This window comes from Armigeres subalbatus, chromosome 1, assembly GCF_024139115.2.
Source record: "Armigeres subalbatus isolate Guangzhou_Male chromosome 1, GZ_Asu_2, whole genome shotgun sequence".
In the NCBI taxonomy this organism is placed as follows: Eukaryota; Metazoa; Arthropoda; class Insecta; order Diptera; family Culicidae; genus Armigeres; species Armigeres subalbatus.
In genome coordinates, this window is record NC_085139.1 from 182,824,290 (window position 1) to 182,846,623 (window position 22,334).

Sequence of the window (22,334 nt, forward strand, 5' to 3'; positions counted from 1 at the left end):
TGACAATTAAAGTTAGGTCTGCACTGACATTCATATTTTTTGAATCTGAATCTCCCCTCCCAGAACCGACCTTCGAATCCATTGGTCAAGTAAATCCACAATATATGGGTGAAATATCTAAAAAACAAAAGTAGAATTTTATCAGTGTAATCCGTGTAATCAAGTGAAAACCCGTTGGTAACGCCAAGTGGTAACCGTACTTCAAAATTGACACATTTTAACGCGTCGCCTTGAAACCGTCGATGGCCAGCTCATCTCGGCTTTGCTTTCGTGTGTTCTGTCAAGTCGTCTAAAGAGGAAAGCAAATTCATAAGCTATTCGGCAGAAAACTTTCATTTTTGCCAGTTTGTCAGCAAATTTAACTATTTTGTGCAACATTTTCGGATCCGAACAGGGCTAGTGGTCCGGCGGGTAGTAAGCTCCAGTACAAGACAAGCATCCGGTACCGAAATGAAGCGATTGTCGTGCGGTTTCCTGTGGCTGCTGATTGCCGTCGTTTTCCAGCAGACGGAGGCAATTATGTTCCGCCTGGCGCCGAACATGCAAAAGTGTCTCAAGGATGAAATGCAGGGCAATCAGATCGTAGCCGGCGAGTACGAGGTCACCGGTGCGCCAGGACAGAAGATAAATTATGTGGTAGGAAATCGTTATTCGCGGGTTTTCAGATTTCCGGAAGTATGGATGGTTAAATGTTTAAGTGTTTTGCTTCCGTAGGTTCGTGACAGCAAGGGCCACATAATGTCCCAGAAAGATGACATCAGTAAGGGCAAATTTACTTTCACGTCGGAGATGTACGACACGTTTGAGATTTGTTTTGTCTCGCAGGTTCCACCAAGTGAGTATTACGGATTATGATAGTGAGAGGAAAGCAAATTCATATTTGAAATTTATTACTTTATAATTTTGATAATAGTTTACACAATATCAAGTTTGATGGTTTTTTGTTAGATATTTACTCAAAAGTTGGAAATAATTATAAAGATACTCCACTTGTATGGAGCTCCATAGAAAAGTGGTGGTTTTATAATTATTTCCAACTAAAATGTGTCTTCGAGAAAATCGAGATTTGGTCCTCAAACATGACAATTTTGTATGAAAATCGTTATAATTAGTTCCGGGGTGTAATAATTTGATATTTAACTACTTGTATTGGTAATTCTACAGCGTTTTCAATTTGGCATGGAATTTAACAATTTGTACTATTCCATTTAATTCCACCACTTTATTGTACCTTTGACAGATACGTATTTCGACCACAACAGTCTTAGTCTCGTACTTGACTCGACTTAAAAATTTGCATAAAACTGTAAACTAACGACATTGGAAGTTTTGTTTTTTCACCCTTAGTATCATGTTATTGGACCAGTTTTCAACGAGTGTTAAATAATTTCAGCTCATCGCGGCATTGAACAGGACGTCGCCCTGGACATCAAAAAGGGTATTGAAACCAAGAGTTACGAAGGTGTAAGTATGCTTTTTTCGATTATGAATTCAAGTATCTACTTCTAGCAGCGCATTCGAGATGTTTATCTAGTTTCTTCTTTTTCTTTCCGTTGGCATTGGGTGGTCGTTACTTATTATCACAAACATGAACTTGATGATAAACGAATTGGTGTATTGCCGTTGCTATGCGTTCAAATCGTTTCCTCACAGTTCATGAGTGCCGTAAGTTAGATTAGTTCTATTGTAGGTAGTGAATGATATGCTTGTTTTGTAGCCCATTCCATGTGTACTTGCTTTTACGTTGCTATTTTGTGATTGAGTATCATTTCTTTTGATATTTTTTGAAAGACACTGTCACAAAATATTACTTATGACTGATGTTCGTTTCAAGGCGGTACAGATCCTAATTACTAGTTTTTAACTTGTGAGTACCCCTTGTGATAAACGAAGGGCTATTTGCGACTGTTTAAACTAGAATAAAATAACATTTAAGAAACGTCCATAAATTACGTCAGGTTTTTGATCAGGGAAGTAAGCGGAAAACTTGCCAAAAGAAGCCTCAAAATTTGCCAATTTTAACACAATGAATGGATTTTTTGAATGCTTCAACAAATTTATGATAACCATCAGATTGCTAATTGATGAGAGAATTAGCTATCCTTGATACATCTAGATGCTTCAACAAGTTTTCGACAGTGCGTCATTTTCATGGAATGGTTGTGCTAATTAATTCATGATTCATTACCCTCTGCTCCATGTACCATATTTCATCTGCAACGCAGTACTCTATCTTTCAAAGTTAATGCGTATTGGTCCTTTACCAAACAATGTCAAGGTGTCGTGTCCGGTCTAACGAGCCGTTTGTAATAAACCTTTTTCGACGGCGAAAAGTAAAGCCTAATGTGAATGCAATATAATCTATTTGAATCTAAAAGTAAAAGAGTGGCGAAGCAGTAAGGTAGAAGATTTCGGTATATAAGGTTAGAAGGCTGATGAAGATCAACGTGCACATGAATCGCACAATCACACGGCAAGGGGAACGCTTCCAGCTAGGGCAGATTTATAAATACAAGAATTTCGCCTTTAGTATAGCGATCCTCTAGTCGTACGTCGGCTTCAGACCATCGAGAATCAGATGGACTCGAATCCTGAATTTGCAAAAAATACTGTAGCAAGATCAGGCTTGTTAAATGTCATCTGCATGTCATTTGACTAATTTGTTCATAACTTTCTTCGGAAGCCAAATTTACTTCAAAATTTTAGATGCACGCATAACGCTTGAGCAGTGCTATATTTTTGTCCAAAGGTATATTACTCTAAATATAACATCTGAGGCTAGAGAGTGAAATCTCTCCAAAATGTCACGTGTCATTTGACATAATGTCATTTGAATGACATTTTGCCTCCCACGCCCCATATTACATATTTACAGCAATTTCTTGTTAGACAAAGTTGTAGCTACATTTAAGCGCTATAAGTTCGCCATACTTGATGGTTGATAGCTAACTACTGAAAAAAGTTCTGGAAAAATTATGAAAAAGAATGCCAATGACGTTTTACAACACTGAGCAAGATACAAACAACAAACACCTGGTACCTGCCTCACATCATCAGCGTGGCGAGTGCAGAGAAGTTTCTTTTGATCATGGACGCGAAAGCAAAGTCGCATGAATGCTCTTTGTACGATCTGCTCTTGAAAGGTCCTGATTTCGGTCCTAAGCTGATTGATCTTGATACGAGCAAGGATTGCTTTCGTAGCTGGCATCTGGGAAATGTTTCATGAAGTCCGAATCCGTCCTGTAGATAATAATTCCCAACGTATTCTATGGCGTGGTATGAATCGCACGAGTCCACCTACGCGGTTAGAAAAAAGTACCTAATTTTAGGTACTTTTTTTCTCTTGCATCTCCCTCTCTCTTCCCTTTGTTGTCATAAAATGAAGAGCAAAACCACTCAACAAGGGCAGTAAAGTGTGGGAAACCACCGTTAAGTAATCTCATGTTTACAAAAGTTGAGTAAAATTTACCTTACTTTGGAAAGTTTCTATTTAAAATTGAGTATATTTTACCTTAAATTATACGCCATTTTAAGAAAAAAATGCTTAATTTTGGGTTCCCACACTGAACCCTCGATTTGAGTGAAAAGTACCTTATATTAGGTACTTTTTTCTAACCGTGTAATGTGCACTTGATGAAGGCGATGACCAATGAAAATAAATACTAAGGTATGGAAATCCATATATTGTGTGCGTGCCTTTCGTGTATGGCGAAAAAGCTTTCACTACTACATACATTAGGGTGGCTCAAATTAGTATGGAAAAAACTTTGTTCAATTTTTTTGATGGGCCGCCCTCTTATTCGGTTCTATTTGATTCCCTGATGGTCTGGACAAAATTTCATCCAAATCGGTCAACGTTTGGGCGGTGCTAAACTCGTTGGAAGTTTATATGGAAAAATGTATGCAGAAACATCCAAAAACAGTAAATTGCAGCTGGACTACACAACTTACGATGAAGAACTATGATACTCATTCAGATCTTGGAGAATTTATTACAGAATGTTGTGCAGAAAACCGCGAGAAGATTCGAGCCCGGCTAAGTTATTAGCATTTCTCTGCAGTGTGGTTTGAGCAAATTTCGTTTCTTTTACCTTTGAAAAGAAATGAATTCACCCCTACAACACTCCAGTAAAATGCTAATATCTTTATCTAATAAACTCTAATCTTCTCGCGGTTTTCAGCATAACATTCTGTATTTTATTTTACAAGAACTGAATGAGTATCATGGTTCTTGATCGTAAATTGTGCCGTCCAACTGCAAATCACTGTTTTTGGATGTTTCTGCATACATTTTTTCATATAAACTTCCAATGAGTTTAGCACCGCCCAAACGTTGACCGATTTGGCTGAAATTTTGTCCAGAGCATCAGGGCATCAAATTGAAAAGAATAAGAGGGCGGCCCATAAAAATATTTGAAAAAGTGTTTTTTGAGCCACCCTAACATACATACATTCGAACGAGCTCCCATAAGAAGCCGTGCAAATATGTACGTCACCATTTGCTGTTTACATTTTCTATCATCCACTAATACACTTGCATTTGGTCGTCTTTCTCATCTTCTATCTATTCTCATTGGGCATCATCGATGGCACAATTTCAAGGGGCTACCCCAAATGGCATAATGTTGAATAGCCAGGGGCCATTTAGCATAACGACCGTTTGGCATAATGAAGAAAAATAGTCATAATGATTTTAGGGCCATTTGGCATAACGACCATTTGGCATAATGACCATTTGGCATAAAAAAGAATTATAAAAACTATAGGCAGAAGCTAATTCCGGGTAAATTTTAATTAAAATGGATTTAAATGATTTTTAATTTAAAAAGATTTAAATGAAAATAATGTGCTTATTTTGCCTTATTCCTGGAAAATGTGATAAAAAAAATTCAAATGCGTACTTTGAATGGAGGAATGATCTACTCATTAGAATTTTTGCATGCATGCTTTCTCGTTATATGGAGAAATCGACACTGTTGTTTCATAAGGGCGAATGTCGCAAACGTAAACAATGCTTTTTCCTGCAAATTCCTCAACAACTAGGACCGCTTGCAGCTAACAACCACTTGGAACTGGTGAAGCTGCGCGCCTTCTACCGAACGGAAGTGGTCAATACCGCCATAATCTTCCAGAAATCAGCAGAAGAAGTCAATGTTTACGTTTGTGATTTTCGCTCTTATGAAAGAACAATGTCGAAATGGTGTGCTTTAAAAGATGGAATCATCAGCACATTTGTCTTATTGCGATCGCATGCGTAGAAAAAAAATCATATACGGTTCGATTTTTGCGTTCTTTTGAAAAATGGGTCATATAGTCTTCTGCCTTCTTCCGGAAAATGCGTAATTTTAAAGAAAGAGTCATCTACTCTTTTGCCTTATTCCGATGCATGATCTTTTGGGTTATTAAGCCATAAGGTGGTTTGACAATGGACCGGTCAATCTCAAACAGGTTTCCGTGGGGCCCCTCATTTAGAAGAAACTCTTGCTATCTTCTTTTTCCGTTATTTCTTGTCAATAAGACTTCAAAATTCTTGACAAGTACTCAGAAATGATTTATAGTGAAACACAGGCGCTGTAAGTATCATTGGTGTTTGCTGAATAATTTACAAAAATAAAAAGAACGACTAAAATTTTCAATTTTTTGGTGGTGACAAAATGGGTCAAAAAACGTGACAAAAGCGGGACGTGATAAAATCGGGTCGAAAATGTGATAAAGTCGGAGGTAGATAAAATCGGGGAGTGACAAAATCGGGTCAACACTGTGTCACTTTTCACTTCTCTCTTCTCTCTTCTCATTTCTTTCATTTCACTTTTCACTTTTCTCTTTCCACTTTTTACTTTCCACTTCTCACTGCTCATTTCTCACTATTCACTCCTCACTTGTCATTCGACCCAATAACCATTCGGCCTAATGGCCATTCAGCCTGATGACTCCAAGCCTCCCCTTACTGGATTTTCATTTTCATACCACCCAAACCTTAATTTTGCCGAGTTTGAAGATGTCACGGAGTTTCAATTTCCTGCGATGTTTAGAACCCTAAAAAATCACTTGAAAACGAAAAAGGTACCCGGTCGGTAACAAAAGGGTTAAAGAAGGAGTTATCTACTTTTTCGCTTCATTCCGGGCAAATGCGTACTTTTAAAGAGGGAGTCATCTACTTTTTTGCCTTATTACGGACGAATGCATACTTGCTATTAAGGAATCATCTACTCTTTTGCCTTACTCCAGGTAAATGCGTTCTTTTAAAAAAGGAGCAGGGCTGGTAACGAAGAAGAATTTCATTTACAGTGACAAAAATGGATTTTTATTTGAAGTTAATAAAGCTGAAACAAATAATTTTCAAAAATGATGTCTACCCCTAATATCTTTTGGTCAAGCTACAGAAAATTTCAATTCTTTTCAAGTCCAATAAAAATTTCATATATAATCAATCTCGTGCATTCCTAACACGGACATCAGAATGCATTGCCACGTGCCTTCGGATACACCGCAAGATTTTCTTTGTGCATAAAAGAAGCAGTGCCTTCCCTGTGCGAGTCAGTACAGTTTGTGAAAGCAGCGCGTACTGACGTGCTTCTTGCTTGCGCATTTTTTCTCCCGTTTTTTATACCTACACAGCATGCAGTCACCAGCGGGAGAGCCATATGTTAAGTTGTGGTTGGTACTAAATGACAAGTACATTAAAACAGGGTTATACTTTAACAGTTCTGATTTCTTTCGCAAAAAAATCAACTACACTATTGAATATAGGAATTTAATTGAAAGTAATTATTTTCATTCATTCGCAGAAGGCATTGGCAATTAAATGATACACATTCAGCAATGGTGCTGATATTCATTTTAAATTATGAAATTTCGCCGTATTACATGTAAATGTTTTAAAATAGTCCCCAAAAATAATTTCCAGAAGAATATTTTTAATAAATATTATTTTATACTTTGGTTCTCATTTTCTGAGAAATCATATTATTTAACTAGACTCATTAAAATTGAATTGGAGTTTGGAACCAAAACAATAATAGTAGATTCCCAACTAACATTTAATGTCAATGTAAATGTTATTTCAACTCGTTTATACGGCTTCAAGCTGAATATGTGTGCTATACATATGATCAAGAACTTCTATTCAATGCTTTTACCAGCAAATCTGGCGAATTCATTCAGCTGTTTTTGGCGTGCCTGCGCACAACTACTTTACAGCATGTTACACAATTTTTTCTCAATCTTTACTAAACCATTTAGTAATATAATTCGCTTCAATGGCGCTTATTCAGATTTTTTGAATCTGTTAAATAAGTTTTATACAGCCACTGAATTCAATTTGATTAAATATTATTTGAGAGGAGAGTAAATTTCGGAGTTTATTTAATGTTTTTTTTTTTGTGAAAACTCAAATATCAATTTTGTTGCTACCTAGATTCGAACTCCTGATCTCCTGATTCAATGGCCGCTGCTCTGTCATCACCGTCACTTTGACATATGTAAATAACAAAGAAAATTATGGATGTGCTTCTTCGCATACCCTATAGGTTGTTTTACTAACGCTATTTTCAGATTCATGCTATATAAATGTTAGAAAAAGGCCTACATGATGCTTTTAGCACATAAGCTTAAAAAATATTCTTTCAGCATTATTTCAACCATTATTCAAACATCTATCAGCATGTTCTGTTGGCTAATTTTATTCATCATCAATCGCTGAAATTGTTTTTAGGCAACATTTTCTCGATCTGTATAGATGCTACTCTGCTGCTAAACGTTTAACGGTAGCCGTCAACAGAAATATCGCTTCTAAATGGCTTGTTTTCTTACACTATCTGCTAGCATTAATGACAGCGCTTTGTCAGTTGCTATAAGAGCAGGTTAATACCTTTGTAGCTGCATTACAGAAATCAATAGCTCATACACAGCTCCGGCAACAAAAATCAAATGTAAACAATGCGGTTTTGACGTCCCATACTGATAAGCTAGTAAAAGAAGCAGTATAAGGTTTACTTATACGTTGTGTAATCTTCCACAAAAAAAAACATTCAGTCGAAGTACACCGACGAAGACGCACGTGTTTTCAAGAAAAAGTTTTTTCGATCAAGTTATCTTTTTCTCGCTAGAGGTCATACAAAAGTATTTTCCTTTTTTCGGTTACTCAATCTACATTTGGTCAAGTGAAGACAAAACTCAGTGGAAAGTAAGGAGACAGGAGAAATGGCGGAGCCGGAAAATCCGGATCCGGGCAGCGGGAGCCGAAAAGCGAAAGACAATGGCTGACATATGAATACGAGAAAACAGATACGGGAACATACCGCGTGGTTGTACAGCTGAACGAGATGCGAGAGGACATGCACATCAACAAACTTGCTCTGGGCAAAGCGCTAGCGAAAACAAAGGAGTACAAGTCAAATGTACTTAACCTCAAACCGATGGGAAGGAACAAGGTGCTAATACTGGTCAAAAACCCGCAAACAGCAAACCGAATCCAGGCAGACAAATCTCTTCGAGCGCAAAATTTCAAGGCCTACATCCCGAAACATTTCCTGACAGTTTCAGGCGTAGTTACGGGCGTTCCGCTAGAGATGACACCGGATGAAATCCTCGAGAATATAACCTGCAAAGTTCCAGTGATGAACGTGGCACGGCTACACGTTACACACGGAAAGACGCCAACTACTCGGATCAGCGTGACTTTCCGCAGCAATCAATTGCCAACCGAAGTTCGTATGTTTTGCTGTACAAACATAGTGAAACCGTTCATCAGCAAGGCAGTTTTCTGTCAAAACTGCCTACGGTATAATCACCGTACCAACAACTGCCGATCTCGGCAAAGGTGCGAAACATGTGGGAAGAACCACGACGAAGAAGGATACGAACGATGCAACATGCCCGCGAGGTGCCTACATTGTCGACAGGAAGGCCACAAGTCTGGCGATAACAACTGCCCCGAACGCACACGCCAAAACAACCTGAAAGTGCCTGCGCACTACCTGCGCACAACCTGGCGAAGACTAACCTGACGACAATTGAAGCACAAGAGCAATATCCAATCTACACCCAGAATAGTTTCAGCCTATTGGAAAGTATCGAGGATTTCCCGAAATTGGTCAAGTCGTACGCGAAGGTTTCACACAATACAAACGGCGGAGCCAATACAGCAAGCATGGACAAACCGAAGCCAGCCGAGCGGCCACGAAAGCACACACCGAAGCGAACTTCTGAGGAAACAAGCTGGATCATCGGCAACAATATCGAGGTTTACTGCGACAAGAAAAGAAAGACGGATGGCGAAGCCGCGGCGAACGGAGTAGCACTATTCAACCGTTACAGGACAGACGAATTCGAGAAGTTCCAGTGGAAGTTGAGCCAAATGCAGAATGCGGCACAGAAAGCAAGCGGAACAAGTGAACAACACATCGCAGATGTCTTCGTGGATGCCACCGACGACAATGCCTACAGTCAGCAGCCGGAACAAGCACAGGTAAGCCAGTCGGTAGGGAGCATAATTAAGGAAAGAGTTGATTATAACAAAGCAATCTAGTACAGAAAATGTCATTAAAACTACTACAGTGCAATATACAGAGTATCGAAAAAAACAAAACAGAATTGACAAGAGTAATGAATAGAGAAGAATACAAAATAGGTTTGATAACAGAATGTTGGACGAAGAAAGAATTCGAATGTACCAGGTACAAAATTCCAGGGTACAATAACTATTATTGTTCAAGGTTTGATGGGTATGGAGGTACAATGATAACGATGCATGAAACAGTACAAAGCAGATCAATAGAAGTGGACTCAACGGACAATATACAATGTGTAGGGAGATACGTGTCTAGAATGAAACTAGCGATAATATCGGTGTATGTGACGCCAACTACACCAGCCGCTGAGCTCAAGATCTTTCTAACTCTAGTGAGACAGATTAAAGACTATCGAAACGTGCTGATCGGAGGAGACTTCAATTCTCATCACCGGCTGTGGGATTTACATCATGCGGACTCAAGAGGGACCGTTCTCTTCGACTTCATTAATGACGAGGACATCATCCTAGTGAACAGAGAGGAACCAACGTTCATCCCAGCAGAACTCAACAAAAAACCATCTACGATTGATCTAGTGTTGGCTTCCCCAGCGCTATTTCAAAAAATGAACATGGAAATACTTCAATATGGAATAGGCAGTAGACATCTGGTGATCCATGTTGTCATTTCTGGCGAGCAATATGCTGAAAATAGACATTTCCTCAACAAGAAGAAGTTAAAAGAAGGTATAGACAAACTGGATGCATCCCAAATAACTGGACTGACGGAGCTTCAGAAGGAGATGTATAGGATAAGCAAGAAGGCAAAGCAAAAGAATCGTTTCGAACCAAAGTTCTGTTGGAATGAGGATGTTGAATATGCGTGGAGAGGAAAAAACGAGGCCAGAGCAAGGTTTAATCGTAGTGGAAGACTAGAGGACCTTATGGAAATGAAGAAACTAGAAGCCACATTCGTAAGGAAGAAAAAAGAAATGATGAAAACAAAATTCCAGGAATACATCGAGGAAATAGATCCCAGCACAAACAGCAAAGAACTTTGGAGAAAAATCAACGGACTAACAGGAAAAAATAAAAAGTATAACCAGACGACTATTGTCCACGACGATGAAGTAGCAGCTACTCGGTTCCTGGACGCCAACTTCCCCTTCAACTATGAGTATTCGCAGCGATCATGTGTAACGACAACGGACTATGACATTCTGGATGAGGAGATATGGACAGATATTCTTAACAGGAAAAAGAAACCGTCAGCAGCAGGCCCAGATGGCATCAGTTACGAGGTACTGAAGGGCTTAAAACTGGAAGTCAGAAATAACATCATTCAGGATCTGAACCGTATTTGGAGACAAGGAAAAGTGACGCCAAACATGAACAAAATTAAAGTAATCGCTATACCTAAACCAGGGAAAGATCCAGGCAAAATTGAGAACCTTAGACCAATATCCATGTTGAATTGCCCTTTGAAAGTTATCAATGCGGCAGTATTAGGCAAGCTGAGCCAGGTTACACAAAGCAATAATATAATACCAGAAACCTCATTTGGCTTTCGAAAGCATAGCTCCACCACCTCATGTCTCAATTACGTTGTTAACAGCATAAATTCGCACAAGAGAGAAGGCAAGGTCGTTGGGGCCATTTTCATTGACCTTTCTAACGCCTACAACACGGTCAACACAGAAACACTAGACCAAATTCTCTATGGATATGGCATCCCAAGAGAACTCACGAGTTGGATCGTGAATTTCCTTCAAGATAGAACAGTCCAAATACAGGTGGGAAAACAAATAGTCGAAAGAAGCGTAAGTGATGGATTACCGCAGGGAGATGTTCTATCACCCATACTGTTTAACATTTACACAGCACAGTTACATTCGGGTGTAGGCGAAGGAGTAACTTTGGTACAATATGCGGCCCGTTGAACAAAAGAAAAGTCGGGCACAAAACTTCCTGAAAAAGTTTGAAGACATATCGGAAAAACAAAACAAAAGTCATGCTTTTTCAAAGAAATAAAAAGACGCTGAATTTGAAAATCAATGACATTGATTTGGAAACTGTGAATACCCATAGATATCTAGCACTAAGACTGGGCCGTACCCTAGGATACGGAGCCCACATTAGAGACGTTATTCGAAGTACTACGGAAAGAATTAATATGATGAAAGTTATCAGCAGCACAAGAAACGGAGGCCACCCCCAAACCTTAAGTCTAGTGTACAATGCGGTTGTAAGGAGCCATCTGGATTATGGTGCTTCTGTATATGCAAACTCGTCAAAAACTAACTTGGAGAAACTCACCAAAATCAACAATACGTGTATGAGGAAGATCACTGGATGCACGAGAACAACTCCAATCAACACCTTATGTGCCATAGCCAGTCAACCACCGTTGGATTTCCGTAGAAAGATGGCAACAATCAAAGAAATAATAAGGCACATTATCTACCAATCCCCGGTTTGGAGCCAACTACAGGAAATGAATTACGTCAACAATATTGACATTGAAAAATTAACATTCCTAGAGGAAACCTTTCTGGAGTATAAACACATGTTCGACAAAATCACGCATATGGTTTGGGTGAAACCAGCTTCACTCAACCCAGACCGCATCGTGCTTTCGTGCTGTGCGGTTCTTTCTCTCTTTGCGGAAGGAAGTTTTTAATACTACCCGAAGCTATTTTAATTTCAACGGTGCTTCTTAGCGCTATTTGTACCCACTGATCCCGTTACGATCTTTGCAAGGACCCGTGCCTTCGTTTTACGTTGGACCCGTTTGTGGAAGTAAAATTCCGACAAGCGGTGGTAATCCTGCAGGGACACCGTTCTGGGAAAAAACCTCTTAGAAGGTCACGTCTCCACGCTCAGCCATGAGCATTAATAAAAACAAGAGGAAGGGGGAGTCTCTGAATTCTCCACTTCCTTCAAAGAAACAAGGTTTCAAGACCGTCCTGCCAAAGCGCGGAAAAAATAGAAGGAAGCTGGAGAATTCAGATATTCCTTCTAACTCTAATATCGGAAATAATTCTTCTCCAATCGAACTGAGCAATCAGTTCGATTTGATTAATGATGAAATTGAGCAAATCGAATCTACCTCTAGGATTCCGCCAATTGTGGTATCTGTTGCCGAGTTTTCTGGCTTCCGGAATGAGATTTTGAGTAACCTTCAGGGGATCAAGGTTTCATTTCAGATTGCTAGGAAGGGTGACTGCCGCGTTTTGCCGGGATCCTTTGACGATCGCAAACGTCTTCTTCACTATTTAACTGAGAAGCGCCATAAATTCTTCACATACGACGACAAAACTGAGCGATTGTTCAAAGTCGTCTTGAAAGGTCTCCCAGTGATGACAAATCACTGGATGAGATTAAAATTGAAATTTTTCAATTACTTGGATTTTCACCAGTCCAAGTAATTAAGATGAAAAAGAAATCCCATTCTGGTACTTCCCAGAGGGCATTTCTCAAGAATTTTATTTAGTTCATTTTAACAAAAGTGAACTAAATAATATGAAAAAATTTGGAAAAGGCCTGTATTATGTCTCATGTCCGTGTTACATGGGAACATTTCCGCAGGCCTGGGGAAATTTCCAAAACCCTACCCAGTGCCGTAAGTGCCAAAAGTGGGGTCATGGAACCAAACATTGTCACATGGATGCTAAATGCATGATTTGTGGTGGAACCTCTCACGCCAAGGACGCATGTCCTGTGAGAGAAGATTCAATAAATTTAAGTGCGCAAACTGTGGGGCAATCATAAATCCAATTTCTGGGAATGCCCTTCACGCAAAAAATTTTGAATTCCCGTGCAAAATTGATGACGGAAATTCAATCGGATCCCAGATTCGACGGGTAGAAATTTTTCAAACGCTCAAATTTCGAAACCGGTTACCGGTCGAGCAATTCATACCCACCACAATTCACAAACAAATTTTGCCGCTCGTCAACGGGTAGCAAGCACTTCAGTAAATTCCAATTTTTCCAATGTACCTACGTATGCAAACATCGCTGCTGGTAGACAAAATTTCTCTTCTCAAAATGAGGTTTATACCCATGTCCCAACGGAAAATAACGGTCATGTTGCCGATTCAGGTAGCATGACTGCTTCCGATTTTGATTTTTTAACTGAACAATTGCATCACATGATTGATGCAATGTTCAAAGTAAATACCATTCCTGAAGCTGTTCAGGTTGGTATAAAGTACACACAAAAAAATGTTATCGGACTCCGTTTCAATGGATCTAAATAATTGTGTGAAAGTTCTAAATTGGAATGCCCGCTCTCTAAAGGGTAAGGAAGATGAATTATTCAACTTCCTTTCAGTTCATAATGTGCATATTGCCATTATAACTGAAACGTGTTTAAAACCAGGACTCTCCATTAAAAGAGATCCAAACTATTTTATCTACAGAAATGATCGTCTTGACAGCGCCTGTGGTGGGGTCGCCATTGTCATCAATAGACGTATCAAACATAAATTATTTTCTTCATTTGAAACCAAAGTTTTTGAAACCTTGGGAGTTTCTATTGAAACAAATTTTGGACAATTTTCCTTCATTGCAGCCTACTTGCCTTTTCAATGCAATGGGCAGCAAAAGAATTTGTTGAAAGCTGATCTTCAAATTCTGACTCGCAACAAATCAAAATTCTTCGTAATTGGTGACTTCAATGCCAAACACCGTTCATGGAATAATGCTCAAAGCAATTCCAATGGTAAAATTTTATTTGAAGATTGTTCTGCGGGATATTATACTATTCAATATCCCAATGGACCAACTTGTTTTTCTTCCAGTCGAAATCCTTCTACAATTGATTTAGTTTTAACGGATTCAAGTCAGCTGTGTGGCCAATTGGTAACTCATGCTGACTTTGACTCTGATCACCTTCCTGTGACATTTGAAATCTCACAAGAAGCCATTTATAATCCAATCAGCTCTACTTTTAATTATCATAGAGCTGATTGGGATTTATATAAAACATATATCGATAGGAATTTTGATGTTAATATTCCTTTGGATACCAAAAGTGATATTGATAATGCTCTCGTATCTTTGACAAACTTAATTGTCGAAGCCAGAGGCATTGCAATTCCGAAATGTGAAGTTAAATTCAACTCCATTATTATTGACGACGATCTTCAGCTACTGATCCGTCTTAAAAATGTGAGAAGAAGGCAATACCAAAGAACTCGCGATCCCGCGTTGAAAGTTATTTGGCGAGATTTGCAAAATGAAATTAAAAAACGTTTCGCTATTCTGAGAAATACCAACTTTGAGAATAATGTCTCGAAGTTGGATCCCAGTTCGAAACCCTTTTGGAAATTAACAAAAATTCTTAAAAAACCTCAAAAGCCAATTCCAGGGAAATAAAATTTTATTAACAAATGGCGAAAAGGCTCAAAAACTTGCTCAGCAGTTCGAGAGTGCCCATAATTTTAGTCTAGGTCTCACTAGTCCAATTGAGGATCAGGTTACACGGAGCTTCGAAGACATTCTCAATCAAGAGAATGTTTTTGACCCTTCGTTGGGAACCAATTTGGATGAAGTGAGATCTATTACTAAAAATTTAAAAATATGAAAGCCCAGGTGATGATGGTATTTTCTACATACTTATCAAAAACTTCCTGAGAGCTCTTTATCCTTTTTGGTTAATTTATTTAACAAATGTTTTCAATTGGCATACTTCCCAGATAAATGGAAAAACGCCAAAGTTGTTCCAATTTTGAAGCCGGACAAAAATCCAGCTGAGGCTTCTAGTTATCGCCCAATCAGTTTGCTTTCTTCAATAAGCAAACTGTTTGAAAAAATTATTTTAAATAGAATGATGGTTCATATTAATGACAATTCTATTTTTGCTGATGAGCAATTTGGTTTTCGCCATGGGCATTCAACCACTCATCAGTTATTAAGAGTTACGAACTTAATTCGGCTCAACAAATCTGAAGGATATTCGACTGGAGTTGCTCTTCTTGATATAGAAAGCATTTTACAGTGTTTTGCATGAAGGTTTGATTGTAAAATGGATGAATTTTAATTTTCCTCTGTACTTCATTAAACTGATCCAAAATTATTTATCAGATCGCTCACTGCATTTAAACTATCAGAATACTAAATCTGATAGATTACCTGTAAAACTGGTGTTCCCCAAGGCAGCATACTGGGGCCCATTTTGTATAACATTTTTACTTCTGACTTACCTGATTTACCACCAGGGTGTCAAAATCTTTGTTTGCAGATGACACAGGTCTCTCAGCCAAAGGGCAGAAACCTTCGTGTCATTTGTAGTAGATTACAAAAAGTTTGGATATTTTCTCCACTTACTTGCAAAATGGAAAATTTCCCCGAATGCTTCCAAAACTCAGCTTATAATTTTCCCACATAAGCCGAGAGCTTCTTATTTGAAACCTTCTAGCAGACATATTGTCACTATGAATGGGGTTCCAATTAATTGGTCTAGCGAAGCTAAATATTTAGGACTTCTGCTAGATCAAAAATTAACTTTTAAAAATCACATTGAAGGCCTTCAAGCCAAATGTAACAAATATATTAAGTGTCTATATCCACTTATAAACAGAAAATCAAAACTTTGTCTTAAGAACAAACTTTTGATTTACAAACAAATTTTAGACCTGCCATGTTGTATGCTGTGCCAATATGGACTAGTTGCTGCAATACCAGAAAGAAGGCACTCCAGAGGATTCAAAATAAAATTTTGAAAATGATTCTGAAGTTGCCTCCGTGGTATAGTACCAATGAACTTCATAGAATTTCTAATATTGAGACATTGCAACAAATGTCCAACAAAATAATTTCAATTTTAGACAAAATCGTTGCAATCTTCTATTGCAACGATTAACTCCTTGTACCCTTAGTATAAAATAGGTTAAGTTTAGTTTAAGTTGAAAACATTGTAATTCCTACATGGTTCAATTCAACCAGAGGAAAAAATTCTAACTGCCAGAGGCAATTGAAATGTATTAATAATAACTAAAAGCGTAACATAGCAAATAAGGATGATAGTGTTAAGAAAACACGGAACACCTAGTCTAAGAGATGAATGCATGTATTAGATAATTAGCAAATAAAATTAGTTTAAAAAAAAAAAAAAAAAAAAAAAAAAAAAAAGCTTCACTCAACCTGAGCGTGGAGTCGGAGATAGACGATAGGCATTGGACAAAACGGAATACCTCCGGGAAAACACTTAAACAACTTGCCTTGGGAAAAATTCACGGATACTACAGGAACCATAGGAAGATTTATACCGATGCATCGAAAGACGAGGAACATTGCGGTGTAGGCATCTTCGACGAGAACAGTAACTTCAAACTCAGCCTGAAATTGGAGACTCCGGTTTGCACAATGTCTGCGGAGTTGGAAGCAATATGCATTGCGCTACAATACTTGGAGAGGAATCAAATCGAAGGAGCTGTTATCCTCACAGATTCGAAATCGAGTTGCGAATTCATCAAAAGTCAACTGGAGCAAACTGAAAGAAATGAAGTCATACAAAAAATTGTGCAAACTGCTACAGCACATCAAACCTGCATTCAATGGATCCCGGGTCATGTCGGCCTAGAAGGCAATGAAACTGCTGATAGGCTGGCCAAAGCAGGACTTAACGCCAACGAGATTGCTTGCAATCGTATTCTGCCGCACGACGCCTACAATCTGGCAAAACAGGAAATCACTGCCGATATCCAGAAGTGGTATGTTGAATACACGCAAGAGCAGGGTAAAGGAAGGAAATTTTTCAAAATCCAAACTGGCATAAACCCAAAGGCTTGGAATCACAATTTAGCACTGAGCAACACGGAAACAAGGACACTCAATCGACTGTTGGCGGGTCACGACTATTCGCCTTTCTGGCTCAGTAAAATGAAGATAAAGGACGAGATGTACTGCGACATGTGCGACTGCTTAAACACCGCCGAACACATTATATTCCACTGCATCAAATACCTACTACCCCGAGACAAACACAACCTGGACAAATTCTTCTCAATACAAGAAGCTTACGAAAGCAAAAGTATCGATACTCTTAAAAATATATGTAAATTTCTCAAGGAAATAAATCTAAACATCTAAATAAAATGCACTAAAATATCCCAAAACCAAATCAAAACAAAATATGCTCCCTATGAAAAACCGACTGGCGTTATAGCGAAAGTGCTGTGCCACTTAACAGTGGGCGTTTGATTTGACAACCCCCACGAACCAGAAGAAGAAGAAGAAGTGTAATCTTCAAAGATACAGAAGTTGCCTAAAAGCTTCGTTAGTTCATTTATAGCGCCATTACGCTATATTGTTAGTGCTATAACAACAGCGAAAACGTTTTCATTGTGAATGCAACTCACCGTGATATGGGAAGTTGCTAACAAGCAACTCAGTTACATACATGAGCTCTTAACCGATAAGCTTTGTTGCTAATTCAGACAGAGCTGTTTTATGACTATATGAAAGCTGCATAAACGATAAAAGATGAAATATATTCGGTACAAACTGACTAGCTGATAGATATTTGGGTAATAGTCGAGTTGAAGTTCAAGGGATTATTTGCGGAGGCTTTTCTTTTATTCAGCATTGGCTGCTTTTATTCAAATAGTATACAGCCAAAGGCTAGAAGTTGAAGCTTTTAGCACCAAAATTGTTAGTTGGGATGCTAATAAAATACTAAGTTAGGCAGCTAGCCCAGTTCCAGTTGGAATGTAGAGCCATTGAAGAAGAAGATGACTACTTTTAGCAACGCCCGGTGAGAACTCAATATGTTTATGAAGTCGCTATACCTAAAATAGAAACCACCGGTGGGAAGATGGGGCGCTATCCTAAAATAGCACTCGGGAAGAAGCGCTATTATAAGAATAGCGATGAGGACTCCCGTGGAGGTGCTGTAATAGACTCTGGCTTACTCTAGACATCCAACCAGGGTTGCCAAATGAAAATCTGTATTTTTGACCAAAAAAATCTTTTCATCTGTATTTCTTTCTCCAAAAATCTGTATCAATATCTGTATCGAATTGTTATTACCGCCATTTTTTTACGTCTATCTAACAGTAGAAAAAAATCATATAAAATGTTGTATGATGGCGCTTGTGATACTAACCTTTGGGGAAAAAATCATAACCATCACAAAAATGTAACTGAAAGTCACAAGCCGGGTAAAAAGATTTTAAATTTACCCTCAAGAACTATTCACAAGTAATATAACGTAAAATTGACGCTACGTCTGACCCCCTCCCTCCCCCTTTAGCTTCATGTACTTTGAGAATAGTTCCAATAGCAAAGCGATTTTTACTTGTAACATTTCAAATCTTAAAAAATGGACTTGCTCTCAAAATGAATTAACAACTGATGTTTAGTACATTTTTTTGTATATTGTTAAGTATATAATATAAGTATATAATATAAGTATATAATATAAGTTGTATAAGTTTAGGAAATTGCAAAAAAATATCGGCTTACCTCGCAAAAACATAATATACAGTCACTGAAGATGATGCATCTCTGCAGTTTTATGGCGAAACCCCATTGCTATCTATCTTAATGTGTATGAAACAAGGCCGCCATTCATCTTTTTAGTTCACCACATTAAAATTAAGCGACTGTCAGACTGTGCATGAAAAAAATTAAATATTTAATCGCGCATAAAAAATTTATGAAACATTTAAAAAAATATTTTGGATCTTATATGGATCTGATAAACACAAATTTAAAATATCTGTACATACAGATCGTGATTGAAAAAATCTGTATATCTGTATTACAGATTCTGTATTCTAAAACTAGTAAAAAATCTTTATAAATACAGACTAATCTGTATCTGTAATCTGTGGCAACCCTGCATCCAACATCAGACCTTCTCCCTCTTTTCATTCATAATTTCAGGCAATTTTAATACAAATTTTAGTACATATTTAGTACTAAAATTGACACTCTGATAAACACTATGGACTTTAATATTGGGAAAGTATTCATTGGATCAAGATTCGTCTGAAGTTGATCATGATGGATGGGGATTCCAGTATGCCTCATCCATTGAATTTGTCTCAACCGATCGTGGTGCGGGCCAACTGTCTATTCGCCTTCGACGGATTCAACTTTGCATAAGAACGCATCTTTCTCGTCGTCGGGTTCTGTGTTGGCAGTGCTTCTTCTTCTTCTTCTTATTGGCATTACATCCCACACTGGGACAGAGCCGCATCGCAGCTTAGTGTTCATTGAGCACTTCCACAGATATTAACTGCGAGATTTCTAAGCCAAATTACCATTTTTGCATGCGTATATCATGAGGCTAACATGATGATACTTTTATGCCCAGGGAAGTCGAGGCAATTTCTAATCCGAAAATTGCCTAGACCGGCACCGGGAATCGAACCCAGCCACCCTCAGCATGGTCTTGCTTTGTAGCCGCGCGTCTTACCGCACGGCTAAGGAGGGCCCAGTGCACGTTGGCAGTGCACGTTTATGATTAATAATTGGTTTTGATTATCAGCCTGCACATCGTTACGTTATTGGATGCCACACGCTTTAGTGGGGCATGTCGTATCCAGATAACAGCTTTTTTTTATAGACGTTTATCAGAATCCACTATCTACTTCTCCCATAGGCTTGGGTGATGAAGCTTTCAACATGGTAAAAAATCATCCTAATAAGAATGAAAAAAAAAAAAATCTTTCATGAGGAGGCCCACAAAGGAAAGAGGTTCATCAAGCCCCAGGAAGTGTATATCCCAAAACATCATTAAAATATTGGAATCAAACGAAAAAGCTTTTGAAAAGGCCCCCTTGATTTAGACTTTCTTCCCAGTTCCCGAAAAATGTGTTTAACAAGTTGTTCTTGAATGTGTAAAACTAAACCTATCATGCATAACATCGATTGATTTGAATTGAGAGTAGTTTTGTTTATATTTTGTTTGTGCTAAAAATAAAATTTCCATAATAGTTTCTGTACTCTGTAACAATAATCAAAAATTAAACTTTTTTTCAGATTGGTGAAGCAGCAAAGCTGAAACCTCTTGAAGTTGATCTCAAGCGTTTGGAAGATCTATCCGACGCCATTGTGCAGGACTTTGCACTCATGCGAAAACGCGAGGAGGAGATGCGCGACACCAACGGTAGAATCAGATGCTCCTGCTAGAAAACTAAGCCAAATTTAACATTCTCTCCTTACAGAAAGTACCAACAGTCGCGTGCTGTTCTTCAGCATCTTCAGTATGTGCTGTTTACTCGGACTGGCCACGTGGCAGGTGCTGTACCTTAGGAGGTACTTTATCGCCAAGAAGCTGATCTAAAAGCAAACAGAAGGACGAATCTGGCGCTGAGGACTGTTGTGTGTGACTGCGTGTGTGTGTGCGTATGTACGATCGCCATGCGGGCTTGCGTGAGCCCAAATGTGTCTTTGTTTTTGGCCCGGGCAGGGCTCAATTTAGTAGCAAATCGAAAGGATGTCGTCTGGTGAATTCAGACTGAAATGCAGCGGAACAAATTTCATGTTTTCTTCGTTTTGGTAATAGTGAGTTGGTTTCAACACCCCATTGTACTATTTCTATTATTTTATTGATCAGTTTACAACTTGCATCAAAAATCGAGGTTGCGAGATTGATAGGAAGTTATGACTCACCTCGAACCCTCCTCCTTAATATGACGTTGTTTTCTAGGATCCGGTTTCGGTTGTCCAGCGAAGAATAGTTTAAAGGGCAATGTTGAATATAAGCTCAAATTTGATAATATACAGTTTTCTCTAATTTTCGTTGTCGTAAACAGGTTTTATTTAGTTTAATATGAACATCGACTTAATACGTTTGTCGCATTGAAATAAAAAAAAACTTAAATAACGTCCAAATATGCTTTATTAAAGTTGAGAAATTCATCGATTCGAAAATCACTTTTAAGATGTGCTTAAATTGTGAGTAAAGTTAAGTAGAATAACGGAGTCAGATTTAACGCGGGGATTTGTACATACCGCGAAAAAACGACTTCAACAAAACCCCACCAGCACTCAGCCGGTGGCTCACCATCTGACAGCCGTCAGATTAATGAACGTCGTCTGCCCTGAACCAATGTGGAATAATGTCATCACCTCGAATAGAATCGCCTTAATTATTTTTTTATCGTGATTTTTTTTCCTGTTCGGGAAGTTCATCAACGAAGTTTTAATTCGTTAGTAAACATAAACCCTTGCCCTTCGGTTCAAAGAGGGGTATGAGCGCGTTCTGTCAGGTTGTCGAGGCAGATTTTTTGCGAAAACAAGTTTTATATGGACATTTAAAATTACCTGAATGAAATAAAAAGCTTGTAAAGATCGCTTGAAGGTGTGATGAAAGATCATTCATCTATATTTTTTGACTGTAGAATCAATTTTACAGCAGTAATAGTTATAAATAAATCGATATGAATTGATGGATTGTACATATGATTCGCGTACTTTAATGATCTCTCATCTGCACCCGTCGAAACATTCTGAATGGCCGTCGTGAGAATATCACCATGAAATATCGCTAACCTATGCTTTCTCTTTTATTTTCATATTCCACATAATAACACGTAAACCAATTATGAGGAGCCCTGGTAATTGAATGTATTTTCAACATCAACATTTACATTCTCATGCGCCTTGGAGTAATATATTGGATTGGAATACGTGAGAAACAATATAGATTATTTATAAGTGAGTAGACACGTAAGACATAGTCGCACTAACATCCTAACATCGTCAAGGTAAGAATATTTTGATTTTTTTTCAAAACATAATATATTTTAAACTATGCCTTTAAACTTATCGACATGTTTGTAAAAAACGATTTAGGTTCACTTAGT

General features: G+C 38.3%; 1 protein-coding gene across 1 annotated transcript; it reads left to right on the top strand.

Moving 5' to 3' along the window:
- The first annotated feature begins 266 nt into the window (after window positions 1-266).
- On the top strand, window positions 267-21,360 carry LOC134205584 (transmembrane emp24 domain-containing protein bai). Its single transcript, XM_062680951.1, has 5 exons — window positions 267-636; window positions 715-835; window positions 1,394-1,464; window positions 20,506-20,632; window positions 20,691-21,360. Exons 1-5 carry the CDS (start codon window positions 451-453, stop codon window positions 20,807-20,809), a joined length of 624 nt encoding a protein of 207 aa, XP_062536935.1. The 5' UTR covers window positions 267-450; the 3' UTR covers window positions 20,810-21,360.
- Window positions 21,361-22,334: the final 974 nt, after the last annotated feature.

Coding starts and splice junctions, on each gene's coding strand:
- LOC134205584 (XM_062680951.1), top strand. CDS start 451: ATGAAGCGATTGTCGTGCGGTTTCCTGTGGCTGCTGATTGCCGTCGTT. Junction 637..714: donor GACAGAAGATAAATTATGTG/GTAGGAAATCGT, acceptor TTGCTTCCGTAG/GTTCGTGACAGCAAGGGCCA. Junction 20,633..20,690: donor GGAGATGCGCGACACCAACG/GTAGAATCAGAT, acceptor CTCTCCTTACAG/AAAGTACCAACAGTCGCGTG.